This window comes from Monodon monoceros, unplaced genomic scaffold (genome assembly GCF_005190385.1).
Source record: "Monodon monoceros isolate NGI ecotype Baffin Bay Population unplaced genomic scaffold, NGI_Narwhal_1 Super_Scaffold_21, whole genome shotgun sequence".
Lineage (NCBI taxonomy): Eukaryota > Metazoa > Chordata > Mammalia > Artiodactyla > Monodontidae > Monodon > Monodon monoceros.
Genome location: NW_021703778.1, coordinates 169,373,454 through 169,393,717, shown reverse-complemented (window position 1 = coordinate 169,393,717; position 20,264 = coordinate 169,373,454). Strand labels below are relative to the sequence as shown.

Genomic DNA, 20,264 nt, shown 5'->3' with positions numbered 1-20,264 from the left:
TCCTTCCCTCTCTGCTGCTCTACTTTTCTCTCCCTCAACCCTCCACCCTCTGCCCATGTACTCCAACCAGGTGCCCCTACTAAAGACCCACGTGGCTGTGCATACGAATAGCCCTGGGGGATCAGACAGCGTGACTGTGAGCTCCCCGCAGTTAGGGACTGTGACTTATTCAATTAAAGTTACTCTAACGCCCACAATATCAGTAGTGTAGACATTTAATAGTCAGACATTTACTAATCCCTCCTAGAGCTGATACTAGGCTAAGAGTTGGTAGTGAGGTAAGACGACTAAGATAATACCTCCTGGCCTCCAAGAGCTCATACTTTAGTAGGGCAGAAGGATGTGAAAGAGACTGACTGTTACACAATTGCACTACAGTAAGTACTATTGATACATAGCTACATCACTAGGAGCCCTGGGAGCTAGGAGGAGGGGTCAGTCTGTTCTACCCTTGGGGGCAGAATATTCCTCTTCTATTCCCCGTCTTTTCCCACAGTCAGGGAGGTGAGCCAAGTGCCTGGAGCTACAACAGGCTCTGGGCCCAGAGGAGAGACTCAGAAAGGCTGTGCTGGCTGGAAGACACAAGGTCAATTCATAGGATGGCATTCTAGGCCCAGAGTATCAGAGAAAGAAGGACTGAACTGAAGTTGACCAGATCCCCATAACCGCTGGGTGACTTCAGGGAAATTACCTCACCCCTTTGAGCCTCTGTTCTCATTTCCTTCACTCACTGAACATTATTTATGGATTGGAGGTTTGGGGACAGTCCCATGTCTCTGAGCCTCTGTTTTCATTTTTATGTGGGTTAAAGTTACCAGGGGCAAAGCAGCTAGCAGTGTCTGGTACATAGTATGTACTCAGTGATCAAGTTTCTGTACCTTTCCTTTCCCTGCCCAGCCCAGTTTCCATGTCCTGTTGATCTGAGATTTATTTCCTCACAACCATGTGAAAGTCACTGTACCTAAATATGTTTCTTCAAGGGATTACAGGACCCTGGGAAATGAGAGGGACTAAGCTGGCTTGGGCTCTGGACACTCGAATGGGGTGGTGGGGCTCTCCTCGTGTGCGAACTTCAGGTCTTCCCTGATGCCACTTTTTTTTTTTTTTTTTTTTTTTTTTGCGGTATGCGGGCCTCTCACTATCGTGGCCTCTCCTGTTGCGGAGCACAGACTCCGGACGCGCAGGCTCAGCGGCCATGGCTCACGGGCCCAGCCGCTCCGCGGCATGTGGGATCTTCCCGGACCGGGGCACGAACCCGTGTCCCCTGCATCGGCAGGCGGACTCTCAACCACTGTGCCACCAGGGAAACCCTCCAACTGTGGATTTTAAATACTGGAGTTGGTATACCACATTCCTTCTGGAAATAAATCAGAATAAGTGGCAGGAATTCTGAGAAACAGCGGTTTCTGATTTGGGTTCCATTCTCACTTGAGGGATTATGAAGCCGAAAATCACATTTCAAACTCTTTATTCCAGGGTCGGTAAGGGGCTGCAGTCATTATTCTGGGTCTAGAGGTGGAGGAAAAACTAGACAGTGTGCCACAAAGCTGTCTCCAACAGGGCTCAGAGGACAGCCTCTGTGGTGTGCAGCTAACAGGTAAATGTTGACTTAAACTATCAGTTCAGCACACATCTCGCCTAAGAAGTTTTGTTTTTTTTTTTAAAGCAAAAGCACAAATGCAGTGTGTCTCCCAGCACAGCCAGCTAGAACAGCTGGCCTCGTGTTAGGACAACGCAGTCTTGCAGTCAGTGGAAGGTAGAAACCCCCTAACCAGCTGGAAAATGCCGGCCCGGTCTCTCAAGCTCTCGGGACCCTGCAGCGCTCCAGGCTTGGGCCCTGGGCCCCGGCACGTCACGACAATGAGCAGCCCATTCTAGAGTGAGGGCATCGCGGAGATTCCTCGTGAAATGTGCTCGCAGTTCTCTGGCACTCCTGCCGTGGGGGTGTGCTGAGGACACTTCACATTTTTCTCAGGAGGTCAGATGTCAGCTTTTCGACATGCTCTTCTGAACCAGCACACTCGGCGGGCACCATGGTACCATCCCAGGCCTGCGCCGAGCTAGCCAGAGAGCTTGCTTGCTTTTTCTTCCTTATTAAGTCCTCGTGAAAATGAACTGCGTCCGCCACTTACTAAGGCTTTACTGTGAGTCAAGCAGTTTTAGGCACTAAGGAGACAAAGTTAAAAAGACAGGATTGACAGACCACATTGGAACTCAGAGTCCAATAGGGAGTAACGGCAGGTAAACGTGTCTGTCAATCAGACTTCCTTTTAAAATGAACGTGGCCCTTGCGCTCTTGGAGTTGGGTGTGTGTACGGAGGGCTGTGTCCAGATAACCTGATGGAGACCCCCAGGGTCCTCTCCTCCCTTTATACTCATGTGGAAAGAGTGCTATAATTTATTAAGTAAGTTTATGTTATCTCATTTAATTCTAACAGTATTATAGACTTTCTTGGCAAGAGCAACTATCCCCATTTGCAGTTGAGAAAATTGAGACTTCAGAACGATGAAGAGGCTGGCCAAGCCCACAAAGGAGCACACGGCAGAACGAGGATTATAAAGCAAGTCCCCTGGTTCTCGTCCCAGTGTTCCCTTCCAGCGCCGCCCCATGAGCGTGCCCCCCTCACGCCTGCACCCCCGCCTTGGCCCACCTGCCCATACCTGAACTGCAGCTTCTGGCTCCTCCCTGTACCTCCTTCCTCGCCTCTGCCTCAGACTTCCCACCTCAACGACAACAACGTCTGCTTTCCCCAAGCCAATGGTTCTCAAAGTCTGGTCCCCAGAACTGCAGCATCAGAAAACCTGGGAACTTATCGGACACACAGATCCTGAAGCCCCATTCCAGACCTGCTAGATCTGAAACTCTGGGGGTGGGTTTTCATGAGCCCTCCGGGTGATTCTGCTGCGTGCTATAGCTTCAGGACCCACCTGACCTAAACTAAAAAGCTAAGCTAAGCTCCTCTCGAGCGCAGCGTTGCCCCACCACAATCACCTGGCCCCCATGTGCATAGGCCCCATGGCTAAAGAAGAAAGCCACCTGGTCTGGCCCCCGTGCAGCCGTCATAAAATGCAATCATACTCAGCGAAATTCCTCAGGGCCAGCTTAGGCAGAAACCTGAAGGGTAACAGGCTTCCCCACTTTCTCAGCTCAGCAGAGCAGTGGCCTTTAACCCAACCCCCTTCCACCTCATCAGAGCCAGCTCTTGGCTCCGGGACTAGGTGCCACCACGGTGGGAGTGGGTTTGTTGATATGCATCCCTCCCCACTGACTACAAAATGCAACGAACGGCTCCAAGCTTGTTCGAGGCAGAAGCCGAGACTTACTCCATCTCAAACAAATGCTAGCAATAAAATCTGAGCCTCACCATTGTACTACTTTCTACGATGTACAAAGCTCTTCCGTAACTCTCACAAGGATCAGGAAAGCCAATTTTGAAACTCGGATTAGAACCCAAGACTCACGATTCATTCCCTAAGGACCTATCTACTGTTACATGCCAGGCATTAAATAAATTCTTGTTAGTTATCTAATGGAGCTATCCTAAAACTGTAAGTTCTGGTCACGGTGTCACCCCATGTCATCCGAGCACGTTGCCACGTGGAAAGAATGTTCTTTTCACAAACCCAGTCCATTACAAATAATGCAGAGGCACGCTCTTAAACAAAGGATAACTTCCTGGATCCAAAGCCCCAAGTTTATAGAAAGGGCGGGGACAACCTCCGTAGCCCTGCTTTTCCTTGTGGAAAGCTGATAATGCTCTCATCCTCTCCCTTGATTTTGATCAAAAGGTCTCTAGTTTCCTCTTACAAGTAATGAAAGGTGGTAATTCTATTATCATTTTCATGTCTATAGCAGCAACATTTGGAGGGAACGAAAAAGGCCTGTGGAGGTTCCCACACAATCACTTCTTCGCCCATCAATATGGTATTTTCGTTCAGTTCTAAAATACACAAAAATTCCATCTGAGAAATGAGAAGCTGTCAGAGGTTAGAAACAGACACACTGTCTTCCGTATGCTCCGAAGAGGTGGAGACCTGCACAAGAATGAGCCGGTAACCCTCCCATCCCAGCTCCTTTATTTTCATTTCTTAGAGACTATCTCTTCTGGAGCACCGCCCCCCCCCCCCCGCCCCTACATTCATACCCAGGGAGGAGAGATGGAGGAAAGAGAAGGCATAAGATTCACAAAAGACTCTAATCTGGAGCATTAATAATTACAGCAGCTGAAAAGCTGACGAAAGCAAAGAAGGACCCTGTTAACAAAACATCATGAGGGTACTTCCCAGAAAACCGCCCAGCCGCGAGATCACTATTCACAACGAGCAAAATCAGAGCCCAGATCAGATCTTGACTAAGCAGACAGACTTGCAGGATTTTCACCTTCACCGCTACAGTTAGCGTTTTTTAAAAGAGCAGTCAGGCTCCATGAGTTTGACAAAGGAAGAAAAACAAAAGGCAGCAAGAGACTCCTTCTGGATAAGCAGTTCCTACTCTGTATTCATACCTCTACACCAGCAACAGCACAGCTCAGATGAGGCACAAGGTGGGGTCCTCGGCACATTCACACACGATCAAACCAATTACCCACGCTGCATCTGTCCTGCAGTAAACAGCCTGGACCGGTACCACCTCCGCGCCTCCCGCCCCCGTGACCGGGAGAAACCCCGCCACAGAAAAGAACCCTTCTTTTGTGAGAACGAGCCAGAGCCTAAGCTGTCATTACACAGCAAAAACCTAGCGAGAACAAAAACCCAGCGGCAGACCGATGTAGAAAACCCAGAACATACCTGAATTCTTCAAATGCAAACATGACCTAGTCAGAGACAATTTCCTTATACTGCCTGGTAGCCTTTCTGGTTCGGAGGACAACCGTTTAGTCAGTCAGATGGTGCAAAGTGCAGAAGAAAGAGGCGGGTCTGCACCCCCCGACCCCCCATATTCTGAAGTAGAAGGCTTTCTGCAGACGGGCCTGCAGCCTCCAGCCAGCCAGCTGCTGACGAGCAGCAGCTGACAGGCAGGCAGCTAGAGGACCACGTGATCATTCCAGCAAGTCTGATTAACGCAGCGAACGCTGAGGCTCCACGCTGGGAGCTGGGTCAGTCCCGGGCAAGAAGTGGAACCCCAGGCACGCCTGGGATCCTGGGGAAATCACACAACACACGCCCCCCCCAGCAAGAACCGTACGGGGGATGGGGTGGGGGGCAAGAGTGTAAAGGCACCAGAGCGCGATCTGTTCCCCCGCGCGCTGCTGGGTCACCTCACCCTCCCGCGGCCACCGCTGTGCTCAGGGTCAGGTACGATGACCACCGTGGGCAGCGAACGCAGAGCAGACTGATACCTGGCTGCGTGCTACCGGAAATTCTTCAGAATTCTGTATTTTACCCTTCCACTATCAAACACTATTTTAGCACAAATGCACAAGCTGCTCTGGAATGACAGAATTCACATTTTATGCCCAGCACTTTACCACGAACAACATCACCCTGTAGGTCAACCAGAATGCGTGACCTCATTTACCTGATTATTCATTTATTGAGTACCTAATATGTACCAGGCTCCAATTCCTTGAAGTACAAAAACTGCTGTAATAATTTCAGAACAGAAGTTAAGAAAAAGGAAACGAGACGTCAGCCAAAAAAAGAGGAATGTTTCCCCGCTTGTAAAGCCCGAGCTGGCGAGATTTGGCAAGTGAGCCGAGGCTGTGCTCTGAAAGTTGCCATTAAGGAGAACTGTAGCATCCGGATTGCAAATCTTTATAAAATAAGGCAAGCAGATCTCAAATAAAAACCGGCGAGTCACTCTTGACTTTTCTCCTCTCCCTCACACCGGTCACTGGCTCTGATTCTACCTCAGGAAGGTTTCTTTGAATCTGATCCTGCCCCACTCCCAGACCCACTGCCTCGGCTCTCGCCTTCAGCATTTCCCTCGTAGTCTCCTGCATTAGTAACTGGTCTTCCTTGTTCCGTCCCTTCTCTAACAATCTACCAGAACAACTGTTCTCAGTCTGACTTTGATGTCCGCCTATTTCAACCCTTAGTTCCTCGGTGGTCACGGGATTGAGTAAAAATGTCTCAGCGCAACACACAAAGTCTTATTTCTCCAACTTTCTTCCATTAAAACTTTTCACAGCCCCCAAAATTCAGCTAGACACTCCCAGTTCCCAAAATAAGCCAGGCCCTCTGTCCTCTGGTCCCCAGGCCAACTAACCCAGATTATTTCTTGCTCCCCACATGGGCTGCACCCTTCCACGTGGTCCCCATTGTTCCCTGGGCTGCTCCGTCCCCAGGGGCCTGACCCATCCGCAGGATGGTCAGCTGCTCTCTCTGCTGTCAACTGCGCTGCATTACAGCACCCTGCCCACCCCACATCTATGAGGCCCTTGAGGGAGGTCTGTGTGAAGTTAATGTCTGTATTCCCAGGGCCCAGTAGAGAGCTTGACAGGGAGGAGTTAGTAAAGGTTTGCTGAGCGAACCTCCGCAGCTTTCTATCAGGGAGAAAAAGCAAGCTAGGGCATGTGTGTATTCACATGCTCCTCTTTAAAGTAATGAAGTGATGAGGGCCAACTGAGGCGACTGACTGGTGAGCAGGATGCCCTGGGGAGTTCTCTGTCCCTCAAACCACACAGCAATCGTCAACTAAGCCGGCCCAGATGCCTTCCACAGTATTCCTGACAGCCTCTGCCGAGACCCTCTAGTGATGGCAGCTTCTTGGCCGCACTGTGATAGATCAGAAAACGCAGGAGAGGCAGAGTCACTAAATAACCCAAGTTTAAGTCCCAGATCTGCCACCTGCTAACTCTGTGATCACTGGCAGCCCGAGACTCCCTGTATGTAAGACGGGAAGAATGCGGAACCTGCCCAGGCCTCTGTCACAGGATGGGGGCAAGGACCCAACAAGGCAGGACTTGTGAAAGTTCTTTACAAGCGTGTAAAGTTACAGAGATGTTCTTCACTGTCTTCATTACTTCACAAGGTGGTCTCTCGCTGACAGCGCTGGGACGGCTCTTCTTTATGTGAGGCCACCCTGGCACTCAAGTTTTGTCTGTTCACAGGAGGTCATTTAATTTTTTTCCCAGGGGGAAGAGGGGCAAGGTATTTCTGTCCTGTGATTCTCAGGACAGGAATACAAGATAAATGGATATGCAGATAAAATCACTGTCCTAAGTCCTTTAAAAAAAAAAAAAAAAAAAGCAGTAGAGTTTATCCAAGTCTTAGGAAGAACAATTTACCCATACCAAATAAAATGATATGATGTTTTAATTTATTAAACGACCTGGTTAGAGTCACAGATGGATAGCGGTAGGGGCAAGCTTCTCGAGGGAAAGGAGACACCAGACCGAGCACCCACTGCCCATCCTTCCCACCCTTGAGGGCGGGGGTAGTAAACAGCACACACCCCACAATGACTTGACGGATCTGTTGGTTGGTCTCAAGGTCAAAACCTACATTCCTGGTACTCTTTGCAAGGCATGGGGGGAGTAGCAGGGGCCTTAACCCCCAGAGACTGGGCACGGTGAGAACTGCCAGATGTGCTCTACCATGGCCGCCAGGAAGGTCCAGCGTGGTGATGAGGCCTGGTGGGTTAGAGAACCTTTGGACTTCACGCCTGGTTTCCACCGGCGACTCAAGAATCTCCTCTTGGAGAGCTGGTTATACCTTTCAGGGCAATTCTTTTAAGGTCCTAGTAGAGCTGATAGAAATGGTGAAAAATCGCCAAATCCTAGCACCAAGTGTATTTGAGACATAGTTTTATGAGATTCCCCAATTTACTAATAAGAGAACAGAGGCCACAGTGGTTAAGTAACTTGCCCGAGATCATATCGCTATGAAGTGGCAGAGCAATGACTTGCACCCGGGTAGGTTTATTTATTTATTTATTTGGCTGTGCCGGGTCTTAGCTGCGGCATGAGGGATTTTTAGTTGTGGCATGCATGCAGGATCTAGTTCCCTGACCAGGGATCAAACCCAGGTCCCCTACATAGGGAGCGTGGAGTCTTAACCACAGGACCACCAGGGAAGTCCCGCCGGCACCTGGTTAGGTTTAATGCCAAAGTTTTTAACCCCTGTGCCTGCTTGGGGTTCCAATGCCACAGACCCAACTGCCTCAGGCTACCTCCCTAAGAGGACGTATTCCACAGACTGTCAGGCAGCCGTGGCCCTGAGACAGGGCTGGGACATGGCAAACTTTTGAGGTTCCTTCATCCAGCTGGCCCTGGCTAATCCCCAGATTTCACAGCCAGACAAGAGACTGCTAAGGGCTGAAAAAGTGGTTCAGCTGCCCCAGGAAGTAGGAAAACCTGAGTTGACATGGCCTTCGGACCAGATTGGGAAGGAGTGTGCTTCAGAGGCTGGGCAATCGCACCTGACCACTTGATAACTAATAACACCAAAGTGTCAGGAATAGGGACTCCTGACCACTCCACTCCTCTCTAAGTGGCACTTCTGTGACCACACAATGCTTTAAAAAAGAGTTATCCCAGGCCATCCACCAGTGACTCAAGGCTCAGACAAAGCATGCTCCTACTCTGTGACTTATGTTCCCTTTGTAACACGAAGGAATAACCAGACAGTAATTTTTTAGGCTTTTGTTCTTTTAAATGCCACTTACTTGGAACATGAAACTGATATGAACACAAAACTGATAAAAATGGAAGAGCCCCAGACTACCTGCTACCGGGCTTTCCCCTCCCTCCACCAGGGTCAGGACCAGAGTCAGCCTGGCAACACCAGGCCTAGATGACCTGGCAGCCCCATCAGCGCTGACCTTTTGAGGCCTCTCCGAGCTACACGTCATCACGCTCACCCTTGTCACTCTGGACTCACTTCCTCTTCCCGGTCTCATCCTATGAACAGAAGCCTCCTGACTGGGCCCGGCTGTCCCATCAGGTCCCAGTACTGACCTGCTGCCTGTACTGGCCGTGCGGGCTGCCCGAGGCTTCCGCAGAAAAATAGGCGTGGGGATAACGGAGCAGAAGCACGGTGGGTGACAGGAGGTGTTCCCAAACCTGGGACAATCTTGGAAAGCCACATGAGAAGGATGTTTGAAACTGGTGTCCTTCCTTAGCTTAAGGTGCACACGCTCAGCTTGCCAGCAACATGGCTTTCCACGTGAAATGGTCAATTTCCCAAGAAAGTGAAGTTATGATTTAATTGTTGGCACTGAATCCTCATCATAGCTCCTTTAGAGACTGACAATCTATGAGTTTCAGGCCCTGAGGTCCCATGGGTTTGAGGCATCACAACCAATGTTTCTTCTGCCACTTTTTTTTTTTTTTTGCGGTAGCGGGCCTCTCACTGTTGTGGCCTCTCCCGTTGCGGAGCACAGGCTCCGGACGCGCAGGCTCAGCGGCCATGGCTCACGGGCCCAGCCGCTCCGCGGCACGTGGGATCTTCCCGGACCGGGGCACGAACCCGTGTCCCCTGCATCGGCAGGCAGACTCTCAACCACTGTGCCACCAGGGAAGCCCCTCTGCCACTTTTTTAGGTTAGGTTTTTAGGTTTGCACAGCCATGATGTATGTGCAACAAAACAAGGACTGGGCATCTGAGCAGAGACTAGCATTCCCATCACATGAGCAGGAACGCTCTGACATGCACGGGCCCGTACACTTGCGGCTGTGCTGCATACAGACCAAGCGGGAGGGAACATAAAGGGAAACCAGCTACAGACAAGACTGAAAATCCGACTCTGTCCTCACGGCCTGGCCGCAGATGTTCCACTGAGCAGGGGGATGAGCCTAACAAGAGACGCTCGAGAGTGTGCTCAGTGGCCTTCCTGGTCACACCCCATCTCCTGATCACCCTGCCATCTGACCCCTTCCGGCACAGTCACCCACCCCAGCACCTCCCAGGGAAAACCCACGACTCCTCCTCACTGCAGAATGGAGTCTCGGCACCCCAGCCGGGCCTTCCCGCCTCCACCCGCTTCCCACCCTGCCAACCGGGGACCCGGACGCAGGGGTCTCCCCGCCTCCTCTCCACAGAGGTTATGGAGAGTGGGGTTCTGAACCCAGTGCTACTACTACCTGCCTGAGAAGCCTTGGGAAGACTCTCTCCCATCTAAGCCTCAGTCTCTAATCTCAGAACGGGGATGACAGCGTGTGTGTGGGATGCTGGGGAGAGGAAGTGCTGGCACACGTTAACCGCACGCCACGGTAGCTAATATTACCGCAGGTTGCAAAATCCCATTGAGCGCCCTCCTGACCAAAGCCAGCCTACAATAAGCTCTAAAACTCAGCAATTCCTGTGATAATCAACGGCTATTATTTTAAAAATCTCACATACTGTACAAAAGTCTTGTACTGAGGAGTAACCTCTGTCCATCACGTGTCTTAGGCCTCTGACCAGGTGAGAGTCACTGGTGACAGTGTCTAAGGGGGCTGGTGACAGGAGACCTGAGGGGTTTAGCCCCTCACAACCTCCATCAGAAATGTATGGACAGGGCCTTCCCTGGCGGTCCAGTGCTTAAGACTCCGTGCTCCCAATGCAGGGGGCCCAGGTTCGATCCCTGGTTGGGGAACTAGATCCCGCATGCATGCCACAACTAAGACCCGGTGCGGCCAAATAAATAAATATTAAAAAAAAGAGAAATGTACAGACATTCCAGGTGAAACAACATGCTTGCTATGCAAATACAGCTTCAAGAGAAATCCGTCACAATATGGAGCCACCGGCTCTGAACTCTCCTATTTTGAATCGGTGGGGAGCCCACTAGCAGTGACCTTTGTTTTCAGTCCTTTCTAAGCCTTCACAAGGCAGAGCACAATCTTAGGCATAGATTTCTTTGTCAGAGACGTGCTGAATGCACTGAACGTGCTTTTATTCCAGTTGAATTAACCTTTCAAAAATTTAAAACCACACAAAACCCTCACCTCGTTGAAAGCACAGGGAACGTGTGAGTCCTGCTCCAATAACTCCTCCCCCCAAACTACATGTCACCTGAACTATTTAACTTCAAAACAAAAGTTTTAAAGACATCCCTTGCCTCCATTCTGAGAATTCTATTTAAAGTAAAAGCTATCTTTGGAGAAATGTCTATTTAGGTCTTCTGCCCATTTTTGGACTGGGTTGTTGGTTTTTTTGTTATTGAGCTGCATGAGCTGCTTGTAAATTTTGGAGATTAATCCTTTGTCAGTTGCTTCATTTGCAAGTATTTTCTCCCATTCTGAGGGTTGTCTTTTGGTCTTGTTTATGGTTTCCTTTGCTGGGCAAAAGCTTTTAAGTCTCATTCGGTCCCATTTGTTTATTTTTGTTTTTATTTCCATTTCTCTAGGAGTAGGGTCAAAAAGGATCTAGACATTTCTCCAAAGAAGATATACAGACTGCCAACAAACACATGAAAGAATGCTCAACATCATTAATCATTGGAGAAATGCAAATCAAAACTACAATGAGATATCATCTCACACCGGTCACGATGGCCATCATCAAAAAATCTAGAAACAGTAAATGCTGGAGAGGGTGTGGAGAAAAGGGAACACTCTTGCACTGCTGGTGGGAATGTGAATTGGTACAGCCACTATGGAAAACAGTATGGAGGTTCCTTAAAAAACTACAAATAGAACGACCATACGACCCAGCAATCCCACTACTGGGCATATACCCTGAGAAAACCATAATTCAAAAAGAGTCATGTACCAAAATGTTCACTGCAGCTCTATTCACAATAGCCAGGAGATGGAAGCAACCTAAGTGTCCATCATTGGATGAATGGATAAAGAAGATGTGGCACATATATACAATGGAATATTACTCAGCCATAAAAAGAAATGAAATTGAGTTATCTGTAGTGAGGTGGATGGACCTAGAGTCTGTCATACAGAGTAAAGTAAGTCAGAAAGAGAAAAACAAATACTGTATGCTAACACATATATATGGAATCTAAGGGGAAAAAAAAAGGTCATGAAGAACCTAGGGGTAAGGCAGGAATAAAGACACAGACCTACTAGAGAATGGACTTGAGGATACGGGGAGGGGGAAGGGTAAGCTGTGACAAAGCGAGAGAGTGGCATGGACATATATACACTACCAAATGTACAACAGATAGCTAGTGGGAAGCAGCCGCATGGCACAGGGAGATCAGCTCGGTGCTTTGTGACCACCTAGAGGGGTGGGATAGGGAGGGTGGGAGGGAGGGAGACGCAAGAGGGAAGAGATATGGGGACATATGTATATGTATAACTGATTCACTTTGTTGTAAAGCAGAAACTAACACACCATTGTAAAGCAATTATACTCCAATAAAGATGTTAAAAAAATAAAATAAAGTAAAAGCCATCCAAAAAAATCATTCCACGATTAAGCAAACACGATCACGATCCATTTTTCAGTCTCCCACTGTTCAAAAGTAGGAGTTTACTGGTAATTACTTCTTCATTCCTGTCTACATCAATCCCTCTCACCCAGTAAGCACTCTCTAAGTATCTGTACCAGGTTATTGAAAACTATCCTTGCATTCCCTCAACAAATTTCTGTGTGAAAACCCAAAGCCTTCAGTTTCATATTCTAATGAAGGAAGTAAGATAATAAACAAGAAAAAGATGGTAAAATAGGGCAAAGTACCAGAGTGATGGGGGAGGAGCTACTGAACTTAAAAGAGGTAACAGGAAAGGCCCCTCTCAGGTAGGGATATTTAAGCTGAGATGTGAATGACAAGTAGGGACAGTTGTGCAAATACCAGGGGAAGATCAGTGTGGGCAGACAACATAGCTGGTACAGAGGCCCGAGGGAGGAGGAAACTAGCTTGGCTTCTGCCCTTCCACACAGTGTGGCTGGAACGGAGAAGGAGCGAGTAGAGGGGGATGGAGACAGAGGGGAAAGCAGGGCTTTATCAGCAGGGAAGCTGCTGGAGGGCTTTAAGCAATGGAGTACCACGACCTGATTTTCATTTTTAGAAGGAAATGGAAGTGGGAGAAGCTGCTGCAGCTGTGCAGGTGAGAGATGGTGGGCTGTGGACTCCAGGGGCAGCAGCAGACAGACAAGTTGATGGGTTGGGAGCAGGTTTCAGAGAGTCTTTTTCACAACTCAGTTGTTTCACGTTGTGTTTCATGAGACAGGGCAAAGACCGAAAATGTTTCAACAGAAATACTAAGACACTGGACTTCCCTGGCAGTCCAGTGGCTAAGACTTCCACTGCAGGGGGTGCAGGTTCGATCACTGGTCGGGGAACTGAGATCCTGCATGCCAAAGAAAAAAGAAAAATACTAAGACACCACCAGGGCCGTGAGCCAAAGGGAGTGGGAGCCCCACGAGAGGGGGTTCCTGCCTCGTCTTTCCCGTTCTACCCCAGGGCCTGGAGCACAGAACTAGTCAAGCAATATCTGCTGGATTAGCGAACCAGCAGTTTGTAGGTTGAGGGAAGATTTCATAAAAGGATGAAATTGGGTTAAGTCAGCAGTCCTCCTCCCAGTGCAAGCATCAAATAAAAGGGCAGATTATCCTTCTGAATGAACAAGTGGAGCTGCTCCGATGTCACCCAGAGAGACAGAAATCTGCCGAGAGTGTCTTACCAGGAATAGAGGGAGAATCGAGATATAAAAGCACATAAAACAAATTCCTACATTCATTCGAGAACTGTTTCCTGGGCACCTGCTGTGTGTCCAGCAACGCTCTATCCCTGAGAGGGGAGGGAGGGTGAAGGAAGATTCAGACACAGCTCAGGTCTCTCCAACAGTCAGGAACAGAGCACAAAGACGAACAAAACTACAGGATGAGAGTCAGGACTGGTAAATCAGTGTGCAAGGAGTCTGGAGCCGTGATGTAGGATTTTATAGTTGGTTTCTTTTGAAAAAAATTTTTTTATACAGCAGGTTCTTATTAGTTATCCACTTAATACATACATACACTTAATACATATTAGTGTATATGTGTCAATCCCAATTCATCACCCCCCCCCACCCCCCGCCACCGCCGATTCCCCCCTTGGTGTCTATACGTTTGTTCTCTACGTCTGCGTCTCTATTTCTCCCCTGCAAATCAGTTCAACTACACCATTTTTCTAGGTTCCACATATATGCGTTAATATACATTTGTTTTTCTCTTTCTGACTTACTTCACTCTGTATGACAGTCTCTAGGTCCATCCACGTCTCTACAAATGACCCAATTTTGTTCCTTTCTATGGCTGAGTAATATTCCATTGTACCTAGGTACCACATCTTCTTCATCCATTTGTCTGTCGATGGGCATTTAGGTTGCTTCGCTTTTTCCCTACTTCAGCTCACTGTTCTTATCAAGACCCTCTTGAGCCCTGGTTCCCTCGTGCAGCTGCTGACGAGCTTGGAGTGTGAAGGGCTGCGCTGTGGTCCCAGCTCCACTCGTCACCAGCCGAGTGCCCTGGGGCAAGGGCACTTTACCGGAGGCTCAGCTTAGTTACCTATAAAATGGGGACCATAGTTCCTGTCCTGCTCCCTCACAAAGAAAGAGAGAGGGTCAGATACAACAGTAGGTGTGCCAGTGTTTTGTAACTGTGAGTGCTACATAAATAAATGTGTTATTCTTTTTTTATTATAAATTTATTTAATGAATTAATTTATTTTTGGCTGTGTTGGGTCTTCATTGCTGTGCGCGGGCTTTCTCTAGTTGTGGCGAGCGGGGGCTGCTCTTCGTTGTGGTGCGCGGGCTTCTCACTGCGGTGGCTTCTCTTGTTGCGGAGCACGGGCTCTAGGCACGTGGGCTTCAGTAGTTGTGGCACGCAGGCTCAGTAGTTGTGGCTCGCGGGCTCTAGAGCGCAGGCTCAGTAGTTGTGGTGCACGCACTTAGTTGCTCCACGGCATGTGGGATCTTCCAGGACCAGGGCTCGAAGCGGTGTCCCCTGCATTAGCAGGCAGATTCTTAACCACTGCGTCACCAGGGAAGCCCCAATAGTGCTAGTCTTAACAACAAAAGAAATGATCCTTTTCTACTCTGTACTATCTGAGATCTTGATAAAGCAGGAATTTTAAGTATTCATTCAGGTCAGATAATTAGATGATCCATAAATGCAATTTACTACCCAGGTGACCAAGAGAATTCAGATAAACACCCAAAATTGTGGGAATTCAGGGCTGAAAGGACATGGAAGTCAAATTAGTCAAACCCCACTCCTGGGTAAGCTACCTAAGATGCTTATATCCTCCACAAACACTCATTTCTGTCAAAGTATAAATTTCAAAAAGCTAAAAACACAACTCTCTCACAAATATATAGTATGCATGTATTAACTAAGTCCTTAATGAGGGAACCGGCAGGATGGCAAAGCTGGTTCAAAGGTGGTGGAAAAAAAGAATGCTGTAATAATCTTGCCAAATTAGATACAAAACTGGTTAATATCCTACAGAGCAATTAAACTGTAACTTTTGAGGTTATCTCTTCTACTAAACAGAAATCATTTAGATCTCTACTGGACAGAAAAAGATCACCTGTCACTTATCAATTTTTCACAAGTTAAAATCTAACTTTACAAAAGTAAGTCAACTCCAAGAATATCAGATACCCCTTAGACAGGCTTGCTAGACAATGCTCTTGAGTGACATTGGAAGGGCACATAATAATCAATTTGCCTTTTCTCCAAGTTTTAGGTAATTTTCCTAAAATATCTAAACCTAGCTTATTATCCATTCCAATGAACTGGTTGGAAAGGATGAGAAGTTCTTTCCTATCTGGTCCATTTTTTGCTTCTGCCTCATTTATATCCTCTTAATTTGTAAAAAGAAATCCTTCAAATAATTGAAGTCAATTCTAAATTATTGCTTTGTCTTCCTAGGTCAAATCATCTGAAATTTGGGGGGGCCCTGTTTTCCAGAATTTCCAGCCTTCAGTGCTTCTCTGAATTCTCTCCAGCTATCACACTTGTGAGTCTCTTAAAGACAAAAAGGGAACATCTGATTCATAGGCACTGATTCACAGAGCCCCCTCCCCCAGGCTCTGGCTATTCTGAGGCAGTTACCATAATTAACTCTAATTTCCTAACTTCACAAAACCACCCCTATCACTCCTTCCTTTCCAATATAACCGTGCTCGGAAGTCACAAACCAAACCCACTACAGAGAGGCACATATAAGCCCACCCACACTAAATGCACAATTAATATGAAGTCAAAGAAGAATCTAATGCATCAGAGAATGTCTCGTTCACATCTGTACCTTCCAGAGGCCAGGAAATTAGAATGAATAAACAAACAGGTCAAGTAAGTAAACGCTCTAAAGAACTGAAAGAACGAATGGATTCCAAAGGCTTTGGCATGTTAAGTGTCTCTTAAGAGGCTAAGTAAGGAAGGGAATTTCCGGGGACTAGTCCAGCGGGAGCCTTCAGAAATGGAGACCGGCTTAGTCCGCTTGGGTTGTGGCGTAACGTACCCCGTGGCTTATAAACAATTTATTTCTTACAGTTCTGGGGGCTGGAGGTCTGAGATCAGAGTGCCAGCATGGTCAGGCGAGGACCCTCTTCCAGGTCACAGACCTCTCGCTGGGTCCTCACACAGTGGAAAGAACCAGGGAGCCCTGCGGGGTCTCTCTCACAAGAGAACTAATCCCACTTCTGAGGGCTCCACCCTCGTAACACAATCACCCAAAGGCCCCACACCTCCTAACACCATCACATAGGGATTACAACATGTGAATTTTGGGGGGACACGAACATTCACATCATAGCAACGACCAAATGAATGAACACTGTGGGAATTTCTAGCACCTACTGGCAAGGCAGGGATGAAGATATTTGATTTTGAAGGCAGGGAATTAAAGGAGGGGTATAAATGCATACATGTAAAATCAACCCACACAGGTCTGAAGGCACCTATGCTGCCCTCAAAGCCAGCGGTTCTCCCTAAGGTCTGAAGTCTAGGCACCAATCCAGGCCATGCAAGCTCTTCCTAACCTGCAAGCACTAAAAAGGAAAACCTTCATTTCACACATGTTCTGAGAGCAGAGATAATGACAAAGAAATTACATGAATATATGCCTAAGAGAGGTGTAATGTGAAAAGTCCTGCTTTAGATAAATGTATTTTTTTCCCTCTAAAAGCTAGTTTTTCTTTCTCATATTTTATTTTATTTATTTGTTTGTTTGTTTATTTATTTATTTGGTGGTACGCGAGCCTCTCACCGTTGTGGCCTCTCCCGTTGCGGAGCACAGGCTCCGGACGCGCAGGCTCAGCGGCCATGGCTCACGGGCCCATCCGTTCCGCGGCATGTGGGATCTTCCCGGACCGGGGCACGAACCCGCGTCCCCTGCATCGGCAGACGGACTCTCAACCACTGCGCCACCGGGGAAGCCCCTCTTTCTCATATTTTATTTCTGATAATCAGGCTTTCTCTATTTCTGATCTCCTACTAAAATGTACAGGGTAGTGTTTTTCCTCATCCAAAATAGCACTGCTTCTTAGTTTCCAAAAAAGTTCCACTTGCATGAATCTTACAATGGTGTTTATATTCCTTCTTACAAAAAGCTCTGACACCCAGCATATAACCCTGGTGTTTAAATTAACAGGTATGAGGACAAACTGATTAAAGACCTTCCTGTGGATTGCTAGTGCTAAGCTGGGATTCGTTAGGTAGCTGACTAAATTTGGAACTGCGGTTCTTTTTTAAAAGATGTATTCTTGCTAACATGAAAAAAATAAGCATTTTCTAAGCCTCACTCTCAAACCATTCAACTCTCCTATGATAGTACCTTCCATGGGCTCACAGTAAATACTACCTTCCATGGGCTCACAGTAAATAAAAGAAAGAAAAAGAGGGCAAAAAGGACACAGGCACTGAATGAAGCAAACCTTGAGAGCCACTGTACGACATCAGAAGAACATGGATTTTGAAGGATTTCATAGTTTTCGCTGATAATGAGAAGTGGCCTAAGAAAAATGTCAGTCCGATCCTCCCACTTTGACCAAAGACAGAGAAAACCACAGCCCCCTGTTTAGGGTCACAGAACTATGGTCAGAGCTGGAATTAGAACTGAAGTCTTCTGATTTCCAATTTAAGTGCTTTTCCTGTACATCAGTGGCTCTCAAAAATGGGGTCCTTCGCCAGCTGGGTGAGCATTACTTGGGAGCTTGTCAAAGAGGAAAATCCTCAGCCCTGTCCCCAGACGAAGTGCATCAGAGACTTTGGGAGGACGGAACCCAGCAAGCTGTGTGTTTTAACAAGCTCTCCAGGGGAGTCTGATGCATGGTCAAGATGGAGAAATACTGACCGCTCTAACACCTGTGATTCTCAGCTTGGGGGGATTCTGTCCTCTTAATCACTACAGAACAAGTTAAAACCCAAAGGGCACGAAGACGTTAATTCTTGCATAACTTAAAATAGCAAAAAACTGGAAATAAACTAAATGTCCCCAACGAGGGATTGCTCAAATGAAGTACATATACAAAGAGTCTTTATAAGTATAGACCTACATTAACTGCCTAGACGTTACTACTGTTGAGTAAAAACATTAGAGGATTATTACAAACTGTGAATTATTGTATGATACACACTTCCAGAAATCAAACAATAAAACAAGTTATAGAAAGGCCTATAGCGTATTCTCACTCATGCCCCATCATATACAGGCACACCAGAGATACTGCGGGTTCAGCTCCAGATCACCACAATAATGCAATAGAATGAATCACACAAATGTTTTGATTTCCCAGTGAATATAAAAGTTCTATTTACACTACAGCTTATTAAGTGTGCAACAGCATTATGTCTAAAAAATGTACATACCTTAGTTAGAAAATACTTTATTACTAAAAAATGCTCACCATCACCTGAGCCTTCAGCGAGTCGTAGTAGGAACATCAAAGATCTCTCACAGATTACAAAACAAATAAAATAATAATAAAGTTTGAAATACTGCGAGAATTACCAAAACGTGGCACAGAGACACGAAGTGACTGAGCAAATGCTGTTGGAAAAATGGTGCCCACAGACTTGCAGGACGCAGGGTTGCCACGAACCTTCCACCTGTAATAAAAAAACGCAGTACCTGCGAAGCGCAGTAAAGCCAGGTCGGCCTGTACATCACATACGACACAGCGCAGTAGTTACAGACTAAGTCTTTAGATCACAGAGCTCACCACTAAGGAGCAAATTACTGCACTGCTGTCAACATCAGTTTCCTTCTGAGTAAAATGGGGTAACACTGTCATCTCATAGGGTTTTGGTGAGAATCAAATGATGCGATGCACATGGAGCCACTATGAAACAGCTCTTAAGCTGAGCTGTTTCATTATTACTATGCTTTTATCTGTGTATATATGTGCATAAGGAGATGTTCGGAAGCATGTTAGCCAAAATGCTAACACCTGTTTATCTCCAGGGGATTGAATATGCCCTGGTCATCTGTACTTTATTTTTTGTACTTTCCCGTACTGCTGAATTTTTACAATGAATAGGTATGGTTTTTATAAAAACAACGACACTGCTTTGTATATACCCTCCCAACATACAGATAAGTGTACTATATGAACGTGCTCTCTATTCCAATAGAATTCACGTGATAGGCAATATCTCAAATTAGAAACAGAGCAAGCTGGGGAGCCTGAGACCCTGGGCCTGGAACACTGTTGAATGAATGAAGGAACAGATGAATTGAGAGGCAATAGAGGGCAGCAGTGCTGAGTTTTGGAGCCAAACAGCTGGATTCAAATACCAGTTCTGTCAATCTCTAGCTGTTAAGCTTGAACACTTCATTTTTAACCCCTCTGATCCTGCGTTTCCTCACCTATAAAATGGGATTGTACCAATTTATAAGACTATTACGTGGATTAAATGAGACAGTAAACGTGAAAGCAGTTTGCATTTAGTAAAAGTTCAATAAAAGAGTTCTTTCCCTCTAGTCTCAAGTTTGCTGATGACAAACTGTGTGACACTGGACAAGCTCTCAGTTTTTCACCTATAAAATGAGTATAATAGTCACCTACCCCTTGGGATGCTGTGATCATTACGTAAAAGCTTTTTGTATAGTATCAGGTACTATACAAATGGAAAGACTTACTATGATTATTATGGGAGTTTTTTGGTTCAATTTATTTTATAGCCTCTTGGCTCCAATAAACTAAACTTGGACAGCCTTTAAAATCTGAGAAACATGCAGATTTTATTAATTAGTAATAATTTACTGACCTTCATGAATGTTCCCAGAATAGCCTAATCCCTGTCTACCTGAAAATAAAGTCTGCCTTGATCTGGCTGGAATCACTGCCTCCCAAGAAACCCTGGTCTATTTCAGCCCGTTGCTAAAGACTGCACAGCACGGAACGAGGGAGCTGGCCTAAGTGCTGGCTGCTTGTGGTTTTGTTCTCCTGA

The 20,264-nt window shown here is 46.9% G+C and overlaps 1 protein-coding gene across 3 annotated transcripts in view; it reads right to left on the bottom strand.

Annotated features, from left to right (window-relative positions):
- Window positions 1–20,264, bottom strand: part of EVL (Enah/Vasp-like) — a 165,158-nt gene that overhangs the window by 119,565 nt on the left and 25,329 nt on the right. The window contains exon 1 of one of the 3 annotated variants that reach the window (XM_029237759.1): window positions 4,789–5,094. The exons of 1 other annotated variant lie outside the window; for it this stretch is intronic. In XM_029237759.1, coding sequence (XP_029093592.1) covers window positions 4,789–4,811 — 23 coding nt within the window. In that variant the 5' untranslated portion in view covers window positions 4,812–5,094. Of the gene's footprint in view, window positions 1–4,788; window positions 5,095–20,264 lie in introns of those variants that run through there. One more of the 3 variants, XM_029237763.1, reaches the window with a different exon arrangement.